This window comes from Anabrus simplex, chromosome 1, assembly GCF_040414725.1.
Source record: "Anabrus simplex isolate iqAnaSimp1 chromosome 1, ASM4041472v1, whole genome shotgun sequence".
NCBI classification, from domain to species: Eukaryota; Metazoa; Arthropoda; class Insecta; order Orthoptera; family Tettigoniidae; genus Anabrus; species Anabrus simplex.
In genome coordinates, this window is record NC_090265.1 from 395,812,766 (window position 1) to 395,825,705 (window position 12,940).

At 40.9% G+C, this 12,940-nt stretch overlaps 1 protein-coding gene across 2 annotated transcripts in view; it reads right to left on the bottom strand.

Annotated features, from left to right (window-relative positions):
• Positions 1-456: 456 nt before the first annotated feature.
• LOC136856837 (lysosome membrane protein 2) overlaps positions 457-12,940 on the bottom strand; it is a 253,586-nt gene continuing 241,102 nt past the window's right edge. The window contains exons 9-10 of one of the 2 annotated variants that reach the window (XM_067135006.2): positions 10,394-10,522; positions 457-1,102 (exon numbers count right to left, since the gene is read on the bottom strand). In XM_067135006.2, coding sequence (XP_066991107.2) covers positions 893-1,102; positions 10,394-10,522 — 339 coding nt within the window. In that variant the 3' untranslated portion in view covers positions 457-892. The remainder of the gene's footprint in view (positions 1,103-10,393; positions 10,523-12,940) is intronic. The other variant, XM_067135007.2, reaches the window with a different exon arrangement.

Consider the following 12,940-nt stretch of genomic DNA (forward strand, 5'->3'; position numbering starts at 1 on the left):
GCAGTGCTCCCTTCTTACTCCTCAACCCAGTACAAAAATCTATCACTAAAAAGTGCGCGTACAATATTAACAGTGTTTCTGGTATCAAGTAACATATTAACAGTCAGGGAAAACTTATTTTATGAGGAAATATCCAAGCTGCCACACATATTTAAATAATAATCCAATATAAGGCTTGATGTTTCTGATATAATATGAACTGAATTATAGTCAACATTCAGCGACCTAAATCCATTCAAATATTTTAAATTTTCAACGTAAACAACAGCTGTGCAATTTAAAAGCAGTTGATATTACGCAATTACTTTTGTTCTAAAGGAATTAAAACCTGTCTTATTTTCCCTTCAAAAATACGTTTATTTTATTGTATAATTGTAAGCAAATTTTTTTAGTTCTTTCTGAAAGAAACTGAATGATAAAAATCTTGGTCACTTTTTCTCATGTAGCCTGATTTGATCTGCCGGGCTGAGTGGCTCAGACGGTTAAGGCGCTGGCCTTCTGACCCCAACTTGGCAGGTTCGATCCTGGCTCAGTCCGGTGGTATTTGAAGGTGCTCAAATACGTCAGCCTCGTGTCGGTAGATTTACTGGCACGTAAAATAACTCCTGCGGGACTAAATTCCGGCACCTCGGCGTCTCCGAAAACCGTAAAAGAGTAGTTAGTGGGACGTAAAGCAAATAACATTATTATTATTATTATTACTGATTTGATCTTAGCTGTCGTGTGAAAACACGAAGGGCAAACTTGTTAATTTAAGGCTACCGACCAGTAGACTACAATGATACCGGTAATGAAAGACAAGATCTTGTTGGAGGTGAGCCTTTATTAAAGGCCATTTTTTGTGTGACTAGGACGATGAGAATGGCACATAGGCTAAGAGGCCACAAGTCAGCTACAATGGTTCCATCACTAGCTTGTCAGATCTGTCCACAGGTTGATTGCGCTGGGTCACGAACCGCCGGCATGCACATCGCAGAAGAATAAGAAGAGCTACGATTGTGATTGCTAGAAGCCCGTACTTGAGCGCCATCTCGTAGGAGAGCGTGGTGAACGTGGCGCGGTAGAATACGTCCTGGAGTTCTGGAGGAAGTTCATCCACACCCTGGAACATACAGATGTTTGCGTTACAAATAAAAGATGTCTATTTATAAAATTTAAGAGAAATGATACGGCTAAACGGTGATAAAAGAGTTCTAAACATCAAGGTTTGTCAAATGCTGCACAGTCCACAAATCTGCAGGGCTGGTAATGATTACGATGTGGTGGGAAGAGGGCGAGAGGAATATAAGTGACAGAAATTGATTTACACTTTCAAGTACACAACTTGACAAGAAAAGTTATCAGCTGGAAATGTCTAAGTATCCAACAGCAAGGACAAACAAGAGGAAGAGGCACATTGTCATATAAATTACTTGCCTAGTTAATGCACAGAGATTTATTTACACTTTGCCAATAAAAGGGTGCACTTCCATTCTTTCAAATAGTTTAAATGAGAATGTTCGGAACGAATTGCCCTAAACACTGCTTATCACTTTCCTGAAATTAATACTACCCAAGTTTTTTTTTCATGCTTGCCTGTATTTCCGCATAGTACTCCACCTAGTCTAAGATGTAAGGCGACTGCTGTATGCAAATAAGTGACTGCCGAATATAGAAATTCATTATAATTTGAAGAACTACAAGATCTTCCAACTCTTAGACTTCGTTCAAGAAGGCCATTGAGGTTAATAAATCATCCCACGCCTGGTGATTCTTTCTAAATCCAAGACAATTGGAAGGAAATGTGGAATGCTTCACTACTCGCAAATGACCACCTTGATCAAGATCCAAGCGCTCAACCATCTCACTGCAATGTAAGACGCCATGAAGAGACTCTATGAATCGTGTTTGGACAACTGAAGGAAGGTGAGCCTTCTTAACACTATGCGCCCGCCGGTAGTAATATTACTACCACACGGCGTGCGCCTGAGTGCCGCTGTTAGTAATACTACTACCATGTTTTTTGAAATTCAGCCACTCGAAAACTATTCACGTTATCGAATTAGTTTTTGCTTTGACGTGTTGTCGATTTCCTTTACTATCGTTAGGTGGTGTTGTCGATCAATTGTGATTGGCGGTGCAACATAGGGACGACGTTTCGTAGCCACGTGCGCTCACATCTTACGTAATTGCTGACATACGTACTCCTCGCGTGCTCTGGTTAGATAAGCTCAAATTTATGTGCGTGTGTTCTAATGATAGATTATATGACTTCACAGATTTACAATGAAAGTGTAGTGAGGCAACAGTCTGCAATCATCTCTCAAGTAGTCGATTTATACTGTATAATTATGACCATCTCTGGGAGTGTCAGACTGGAAAGGAATGCCAAAATCAGAGTTCGCGAAAAAACTGAAAAAGGGTGAAAAATTGTCATTGCAGAAAGAAGACCTTCTAGCAATAAAGTGGCGAGATGTTCGAGACGTGTATATGCTGAGCACTGCACATGATGACATGATTGAAGTACCTGCAGCAAAAGGGAGCCACGAAAAATCCAAACCATCAGCAGTAGTAGACTATAACAAATTCAATATTGGTGTTGATAAGTCCGACCATTTGTTGGCTTATTATGCATTCACAAGGAAATCGACCAAGTGGTGGAAAAGATTATTCTTCCATCTGTTTGATCTTGCCATAGTGAATGCCTATATACTGTACCGCAAGGCTTCTTCACAAAAACTTCCCCTTTCGAAATTTTGTAAACGTTTAGCGGATGATTTGGTGAGTAATGTTGGGGCCGAAATTACTGAAGAATCACGAGCATCAACCGCGGGAAGGCTAGTAGGTAGAGATCATTTTCCAGACAGAATACCTGCTGTAGGCGCGAACAAGGAAGGACACGCGCAGCGTACGTGAAAGCTTTGCTACGACAAGTCCAAACATAACATCGGTCGTGCTGTGAAGAAAATGACAACCATATATTGTCATAAATGTGTAGCAGGTCTTTGCATAGGAGAATGTTTTGAGTGTTACCGTACCAAAGCTAAGTATTGGAAATAACAATGTGTAATTCTGTTATTCAGTGACTAAAAACTATCGAACTTTTCTAGTGAATTAGAAATTCAAGTGCGTGAACAAGGATATCAGAATGAACCAATATTGTAGCCTAAGTTTCTTTCCAATGCTGAAGGTAAGCATTTTTTATTTGATTTCGTGGGATAGCCCACTCGTTGTACAATACGTATATACATTTGTTAATTTATAATGCGAAAACTGACAGAACTGTGATTTTTTTTCTGAGAGTCTAAATTACGCCGGCACAGGGTAGGGACGCCATATTGAAACGTCTGGGCTCATAGTGTTAATGTTTAAATGAGGATTGACTGATTCGCCATCATGCGATTGTGGAGTAGCTTTAAACGCCCACTCAAAGTACCTTTGGAAGGCCTATCAGACTTGCCAGATTCATCTTTGCAACTTTTGAAGCTGAAGAACACCTCATACATCTGGATGTTGTATTTCAGTCAGATCTCTCTGTCTTATTGAATTCTTCGTAAAGTCGTGTGAATAAATGAATTACTAAAACGTATATTGGATACATCTGTATATATAAATATAGACGTGTGTGTCAGTATATTTCACCTTGCAGCCAAAATTAACCACCGCAGACCACTGGTGTTTGTGTGTGACAGTAGCCTCGAATTTCCCATCGTGCATTATGTTGGTTGCGAGTCGATAGCTGTGGTGGTGTGGTAGACACGGGGGTTCAAAATGGCCAACTGCATATAAAAATAGAGGTGAGTGTTCGTATATTTCACCCTGCAGCCAAGAGTATCCAACGCGGACCACTGGTGTTAGTGTTTGATTGTAGCCTTGAGTGTCCCATCGTGCACTATAGAGGTTGCGAGTCGGTAGCTGTAGTGGTGTGGTAGAGGTGGGGGTTGAAATCCGCTGACTATATACTAAAACAGACGCGTATATCCGTATACTTAATATTGCGGCTACAAATACCCACCACCGCTCATTGGTGTTTGTGGATTGTGTCTTGTGTCTCCCATCGTGTACTATAGTGATTGTGTGTATGTAGCTGCGCTGGTGTGATAGATATGGGGGTTAAAATAGTTTACTACATATAAAAATAGATGTGTGAGTTCTTATATTTCACCTTGCAGCCACAACTACCAATTCTAGACTAGTGGTTATTTTGTGTGGTAGTAGCCCCGAGTCTCCCATCGGTTATTATAGTGGTTGCGTGTCTGTAGCTGTGATCGTGTGGGAGATTTGGGGGTTGAAGTTTGCCGACTATATACCAAAATAGACGTGTGTGTCCGTGTACTTCACCTCATAGCCACAAATACCCACCGCACAACACTGGTGTTACTGTATGATAGTAGCCTCGACTCTGCCATCGTGCACTATTGTAGTTGCGTGTCAATAGCTTTGGTGGTGTGGGAGATGGGTGTGTTGAAATTGTCTGAGTATATATATATATAATGTTATTTGATTTACGTCCCAGTAACTACTTTTTCGGTTTTTGGAGGCGACGAGGTGCCGGAATTTAGTCCCGCGGGAGTTGTTTTACGTACCAGTAAATCTACCGACACGAGGCTGACGTATTTGAGCACCTTCAAACACCACCGGACTGAGCCAGGATCGAACTTGCGAAGTTGGGGTCAGAAGGCCAGCGCCCCAACTGTCTGAGCCACTCAGCCCGGCGAGTATATATATATATATATATATATATATACATAATATATACGTGTGTGTTCGTATATTTCATCTTGCAGGCACAACTACCCATCACAGACAACTGGGCGTCGAGTCTGGCGTCGTGCGCTATAGGGGTTGCGTGTCTGTAGCTGTGATGGTGTGGGAGATGTGGGGGTTGAAAGTAGCCGACTATACCTATAAACAGATGAGAGAGAGAGAGAGATAGAGATAGAGAGTGTGTGTGTGTGTGTCTCGGTATATTTCGCCTTGCAGCCACACCTACCCACTGCAGACCATTGGTGTTTGTGGTATTAACCTCGATTATCCCATCGTACACTAGAGTGGTTGCGTGTCTGTAGCTGTGGTGATGTAGGAGATGTGGGACTTGTAAGTGGCTGACTTCGTCCTTGAATGTATTAAAATGCGTGAGTATGTACTGGAAAAATCTAGAAGGCTATGATGTGTACTCTTTAGTTTTATATACGCTACCATCCTTGATTCATCTGGCAGGAGTATGGTGATCACTGAACCGTACCAATTTTCTGCTTGAGTACATCTGTGAATATTTTCTGTAATTCTTGATATAAAGCAGATACTTGCTGAAACAGCTCTGTAACAATATCACTAAGGCAGTATCCTAATCGATAGAGAAAAGGAAAATAGGTTTTCATAGCAAGAATTCAATTGATCTCAAATGATTTATTATTTTGTTTCTAAACGATTTCAGTTTACAGTGAGATTAGCTTTTAGTATGACTATCAAAAATATCTCAGGGTCAAATGTCCCGCAATTGCGGAGTTAATTTCAAGGATTCCTGTTACACGTAATGTCAGCTCTACGTTGCTTTCTCCTGAGTTGGACAAGCAGAAAATCTGTTTCTGCATGCGCCAGACAAGACATCGAATGTAGTGTATAAGAATATATTTTTATGAAATGACTTCGAGTGTAAGATATTTATGTTCCGATAAAAGGAATAAAAATAAAAGAAACAGAAAAAGAGTGGTCTTTTAATGCACGTCTTTTGTATTATATAGAGAAAACAGCATGGATGTAAAAAATACCCAGCGTAGCGTGTTGTCTTCAGCTAGTCTATATTAAATAGACAATGTATATTATTACGAAAGATGAAATGAAATGGATTATGGCTTTTAGTGCCGAGGACATATTCCGCTCACCAGGTACAGGTCTTTTGATATGAGGCCCGTAGGCAACCTGTGTGTCGTGCTGAGGATGAAATGATGATGATGAAGACGACACATACATCAGCCCCCGTGTCAGCGGAATTAACTAATCATGGTTTAAATTCACGACCCTGAAGGAATCAAACCCGGAACCCCTGTGACCGAAGGCTAGCACGCAAACCATTTACATATACACTGGATGTAGCCGAGGCGTTATTGTTTAAAATGCTATCATGCACATAGCACATTGAATGTCCTGCTGTTTGGCACAAAACTATCTTCACTATTCCTCTATATTTCTTTCTTTCTCTTTTTCTTAATCTGTTTACCCTCCAGGGTTGGGGTTTTCCCCTCAGACTCAGTGAGGGATCACACTTCTACCGCCTCAAGGGCAGTGTTCTGGAGCGTCAAGATCGGGGATACTACTGGGAAGGAGGACCAGTACCTCGCCCAGGTGGCCTCACCTCCTATGCTGAACAGGAGCCTTGAGGGTTATAAGAAGACTGGAAGGAATACACAAGGAAGAGAGAAGGAGGCCTTTTTTTTGCTAGTGGCTTTACGTCGCAACAACACAGATAGGTCTCATGGCGACGATGGGCTAAGAGTTGGAAGGAATCGGCCGTGGCCTTAATGAAGGTACAGGCCCAGCATTTGCCTGGTGTGAAAATGGGAAACCACAGAAAACCATCTTCAGGGCTGCCGACAGTGGGATTCGAACCCACACTCTTCTGGATGCAAGCTCACAGGTGCGCGCTCCTAACCGCGCGGCCAACTCGTCCGGTGGGAAGGAAGCTGCAGTGGTCTTCAGTCTAGGTACCATCCCGGCATTTGCCTGGAGAAGAAGTGGGAAACCACGGAAAGCCACTTCGAGGATGGGTGAGGTGGGAATAGAACCCACCGCTACTCAGTTGACTTTCCGTACCAGACCTCGTACCAGCCCTCGTACCACTTTTCAAATTTCGTTGCAGAGCCAGGAATCGCACCCGGGCCTCCGGCGGTGGTAGCTAATCACACTAACCACCACACCACAGAGGCGGACTCCTCTATATATAAACTAGTAATGTAAAGTCCTTGTGGGTATTTTTACATGAAGACTATTTTCAGGAACGAAGGTACACTTGTATCATGGAGTTATTTATTACAGTTCGCTTTACGTCGCACCGACACAGAGAGGTCTTATGGCGATGAGGTTGTAGAAAAGGGACAGCGGTGGAAAGGAGGAGACCGTGACCTTAATTACGGCAAAACCTCAGCATTTGCTTGGTGTGAAAATGGGAAAACACGATAAACCATCTCCAGGGCTGCCGGCAGTGGGGTTCGAATCCACTATCTCCAGGAAGCAAGAAGCTGTTAATGGAACAAATGTTTTCCTAAAGAATCTCCCTGTGTAATCTTAAGAACTAGGGCTTTTTTTCTTCAGAGGCTTAAAATTAACGATGAAAATCCGATAGTGATAGTGCCAAAGATTCATCTTCAGACTCACCACACGATCGGAGTGGCAATATTGTAGCATATAAGTTACATGACTATTATATGTGTAGGTCAGAATTACCTCCACTGTAACTTACAAACCGTGAGATTCGTAGAAATGGCAACGTGAAGGTAGGTTGGGCTGGACGGAATGTAAAAAGAATAGCCCGTATGTTGTTTTCTTTTTTGCTATTGGCTTTACGTCGCATCGACACAGGTGCCTGCAATGTAATATAAACGTATCCCCAAAATTTCATTTCTTTATGTCCAGTAGTTTTGCCTCGGCGATGATGAGTCAGTCAGTCAGTCAGTCAGTGAGTCAGACAGTCAGTCAGGACATGTTGTTTTATGTATATATATAGATAGATTATCACGTGGGCTATTCTTTTTTCATTTTTTAATTATAACCACGCAGGCTGATTGGACATCGAACCAGCCCTCAGATCCTCGTAACTTCCCTGATCTAGCAGGAAATTCGACCCGAGACCTCCAAGTAAGTGCCAAGCACGCTACAACTTATAAATTTCAGCAGGTCCTATTAAATCTCGAGTGATTTCATGAGCACCGCAATAATTAGCAAATCGAGTTTTGCTACTTCTAAGGAAGGAGCACGTATTATTTTTGTTTTCATAAAATCCACTTAAGATGCGGTGAAAAGAAGTGAAAAGGGCTAAATTTTTAGTATATCTCAAAAAACGTAACAAGTTATAGAAGTAAAAATGGGTATTTGGAATCCCCTTTAAAAATAGAGAAAAGTGTATATTTTGGTTTTTGGAAAATTCACTTCGAGGGTGTGAAAGAGACTGAAAATATGGTTGAATCCTTTAATTGGGATACTTATATATCGAAAATGGGATATGTTACAAACGTGAAAATTGGTATTTTGAATTTCCTTAAAAATAAAAATAAACATTTTTTCGGAAAAGCCACTTAACGGGGGTGAAAATAACTGAAGGAGGAGTTGAATTATTCTTATAAGGATACTTACATCTAAAAAATTGTAGATGTTGCAGACGTGGAAATAGGTATTTGCAATCTCCTTTAAAAATAAATAAACGCGTACTTTTATATTTTTTTTCTGCTTGAGAGAGGACTGTTTTTGATATGTAGAGTTCAATGTCGCATGTTCCAGCGTTAGCTCTCCCAGTAGCCTGGTCATCTTAGCCACAAAAGGCAATACCACAAACGTGGTTTACAAAGACGTTCTGGGGTAAACGAAACGCAATTTTATGTGAGTTTTTATACTTCAGGGATTTTCAGATAATGTCTTAGTGCAAAACCAAGGAGCGATCAATTTTATCAAATTATGAAATTATGGAATTGAAGCCGCGGGTAACAGCTAGTAAAATCCACAGCCTGTTTCCAGTCATTCGACCTGGGTCAGGAATGGAATGAATGAAGCCCACATCTAGCGGAGAGGATAGGAATTGTGCCGGCTGCCGAAGCCTGTCGCACTCCTCTGGGGCAATGATTAATGAATGGCAGATGAAATGAAATGATATTGGAGAGTGTTGCCGGAATGAATGATGACAGGGAAAACCGGAGTACCCGGAGAAAAACCTGTCCCGCCTCCGCTTTGTCCAGCACAAATCTCACATGGAGTGACCGGGATTTGAACCACGGTACTCAGCGATGAGAGGCCGGCGCGCTGCCGCCTGAGCCACGGAGGCTGCGGGTAACAGCTAATATATCATTTAACTGAATGTGATTTTGCCTAAAATCACCGCTATCTGACGGTGAGATAATGGTAGCAGTCTAGAGAGCCAAGAATAACAGTGGAGAGGACTCGTCAGGCTGATCACACGTCACCTTCTAATCTGCAGGACTTTGCGCTATGCAGCGGTCACTTGATAGGCCAATAGTCTTCAGGGTTGCAGTGCCAACTTACTTTATTGTTTGAAAGATTGTGTTCCGAGCTGTAAGCCGAATGTTGATAGTAGTGCTAAGTTCGTCCCAGAAGAAACAAAACAGAAATGGATTCCTATCATCCAGCGAGAAGATTGGTACCTAAGACCAACGTCAGTCGCTGTTGAGGAGTACATCACCATGAGAATTGAAAAAGAGATTATACTGTTGTAAAACTGATATTTCCTGATTGTCATCACACCTAAGAAGTAGTACATTTGTTGAAAGACTACACATCTGAAGAATATAGTAAAAGTAATCTACCGCACTCTAAAACAATATTTTGTAAGTGATTCTCATGCCTCAGCGTAGAATGTAATTTTCCTGCATCTTTCCTATTAGTATAAAAGATGGACAATGCATCACACAAGGAACGAAAAATGTAGACGCGATATAGTAACACCTTACATTACTATTTGTCGGTTATATTTTAACTTATGATTATGTGTGTGTATATACTTGTGTTTCGTAATGCTTTGTTTATCTGTGGAAATGTTAACGTCTAAAAGGATTGTGTACGGATTTGTTATTACCATTTGACTGCCACTTGTAAACACGGCTTGAGTTACAGACGGTGTTGCCTTCACTCATTAGTTTGTGTCGCTTAGCGGGCTGTGCATGATAGCTCTGACCCAGCTACAACCAAAGGAAGCTTTAAATGGAAGTGTCCAGCAACACGAGGCAGCTTCAGAATTTCAGGTGTGTATTAAACACGAGACCGTCGTACAACAGCCCATTAAAACTACCTGCCAAGACGACGGCGTCGGCCATGATGTCATTTCAAATTCTCACCTGCATTGGTCAGGATTCGAATGCCAATAAATAATAGTTGATTTATCTCGGGTTGTTCTTCAAAATATGTAGTTATTAAGATATTAGACTGATCTCAACGCAAAGATTAATCCATTCAAGGAACCCAGAACACGCATAATATTTATGGATGGTAATACATCAGAGAATTTGTCATCAAGAGTGAATACCTGCAAATAAAGACTATTCGCTCATAAATAACTTCAAAGATCCCTGATTTAAAGTCAGAAAAATAGTTCCTCGAAAACTATGGTTATTATGTAGACATAAAATAGAAACATAAAGCAGCATGTGGTCATAGAACATTACTGGTCTCTTCGCCTTGGCAGGATACTCACGATTTCAAACCAGACGATAGGAAGGATGCTGTCCTCTATCAGAAAATCATCTAGGGAAAGACTGTCAGTCTTATGGATCTGGATGTTGAACTGGAAACGACTCTGTCCACCCATTGGAATCCCGAGTTTCTGTAAATAAATAAATAAATAAATAAATAAATAAATAAATAAATAAATAAATGCAGAACAATGAAATAAATAAAATTATTAATTAGCTGTTACCCACGGCTTCGCTCGCGAGGATTTGGTAAGCTGATAAAAATAAAGATATTATCTAAGATATTACCTGAAAATCCCTGAAGTATAAAATCTCACCAAAAAATTGCATTTCATTTACCCCAGAACCTCTTTGTAAACCACGTTTGTGACATTGCCTTTTAGGGCTATGATGACCAGGCTACTGGCAGAGCTAAATCTGGAACATGCGACATGGAACTCTACATGTGAGAAACAGTCCTCTTTTAAGTCGAAAAAAAAAAAAGGATTTCTTTATTCCTAAAGGAGATTCCAAATACCGATTTTCACGTCTGTAACATCTTAGTTTTTGAGGTATAAATATCCTCATAAGGAGAATTCAGCTCCTTCACTTATTTTCGATCTCCAGCTTAAGTTGATTTTCCGAAGACAAAAAGTACGCGTTTCTTTATTTTTAAAGGGGATTACACATACCAATTTTCACATCTGTAACATATTGAGTTTGTGAGATATACTGTAGATATACTCATTTTAAAAACTGCCCCACTCCTTGGCTTAGTGGTTAGCACTGAGGCCTTCAGTTCACAGGGTTCCAGGTTCGATTCCGGGCTGGGTCGGAGATTTTAATCGCGTGTGATTAATTCATCCTTCTCGGGGATAGGTTGTTTGTGTCTTTTCCAATACTATCATCATATTCACCAACCATAACAGAAACACGCAATAGTAATTACATCCCTACACACGGGGTTGGCGTCAGGAAGGGCACCCAGCCGTAAAACAGGGTCAAATCCACATGTGCGATACAGTTCGCACCAGCGACCCCACAGATGAGGGAAAAGCGGTAGAAGAAAAAGATATTCATTTTAAAAATTCACCGCTTTTTATTTCACCCCTTAAGTGGATTTTCAAAGAAAGTGTGTTAATTTATTTTATAAAGAGATTCCAAGTACCCGTTTTAACGTCTGTAACATCTTCAGTTTCTGATATATATTTATTCTCATACAAATAATTCAACTCCTTCCACACTTCTCTCCCCCCCCCCGCCCTCACCCCTTAAGTGGATTGTCTGAAAACAAAAATTTGTGTTATTTTTTTGAAAGGGGATTCCAAATACGAATTTTCATGTCTGTAACATAGTAAAGTAAACTCGTGTCTCATCCCGAGGTGGTGCAGCTCTTTTCAGGCACACCCCCATTGGAGGTGAGCTGCATGTACCATTTGAACCACATACCAGCCCCCCTGCCATTCTTAAATTTCTGGCAGTACCGGGTATCGAACAAGGCCCCCGAGGACGGCAGCTAATAACACTAACCGTTACGCTACGGGGGCGGACGTCTGTAACATGTTAGGTTTTTGTGATATATTGTAGATAATCTCGCTACTGTAAGAATACTTGAGATTACGTTGCCATGGTTACGGCAGTTCATTTTTGTATCCGATTCCTAGAGCAGGGGTAGTCCGGTGCCAATATCTCAATAACGGTTGGTTATAGGGTCTTAAAACATGGTTTTCGGGCCCGTAGAGCTTGCCGAATTTTGTTCTTTGCGACAAGGAGCTTAAAATGAGCTTTATCTCGTCCTTGTACGACAAATTCGATATTTAGCCTATATTAGCCTAGTATTTTTATATCTCCCCACGTCGCCCCCCCCCCCTCCCTGGAATTATTTTGAAAATAGAATATAGCCTATAGCAACCAGGGATAATGTATCTTTTTATTAGTGAAGGAATTTTTAGAATCGGTCCAGTAGTTCCTAAGATTAGCCATTACATACAAACAAATTTTACCTCTTGTTATATTAGTATATATATACATAACAATGAGAACGTCATGCTAAACAACATATAAATTACGAAGTACTTTATGCGTACTTAAAATCTGAACCGGCTGCATCATGGATGGACAAATCATATCACGCAGTTCCAATTACACAAAGGAGTCAGCACTTCATGTTGATTATTTAGAAGTAGGTAATATTTTACAAATAATCCCTGATATACCACTATAAATATGATTTGTTAACAAGGAAATAAGTTATTTCCTTGTTTACAAGTTCGTTTAGTAACTTCTTTCGGTTTTTTTGCCATGTGAGATCACACTCCCCTGATACGTTTCTTTTACAATTGGCTTTACGTCGCACCGACACAGATAGGTCTTATGGCGACGATGGGAGAGGAAGGGGCTAGGAGTTGGAAGGAAGTGGCAGTGGCCTTGATTAAGGTACAGCCCCAGCATTTGCCTGGTGTGAAAATGGGAAACCACGGAAAACCATCTTCAGGGCTGCCGAAAGAACTCCTTTGTTCAGTGCTTTCTTACTTAGTGCCTTATCAAGATTGGAAATTCAATAAAAGAGT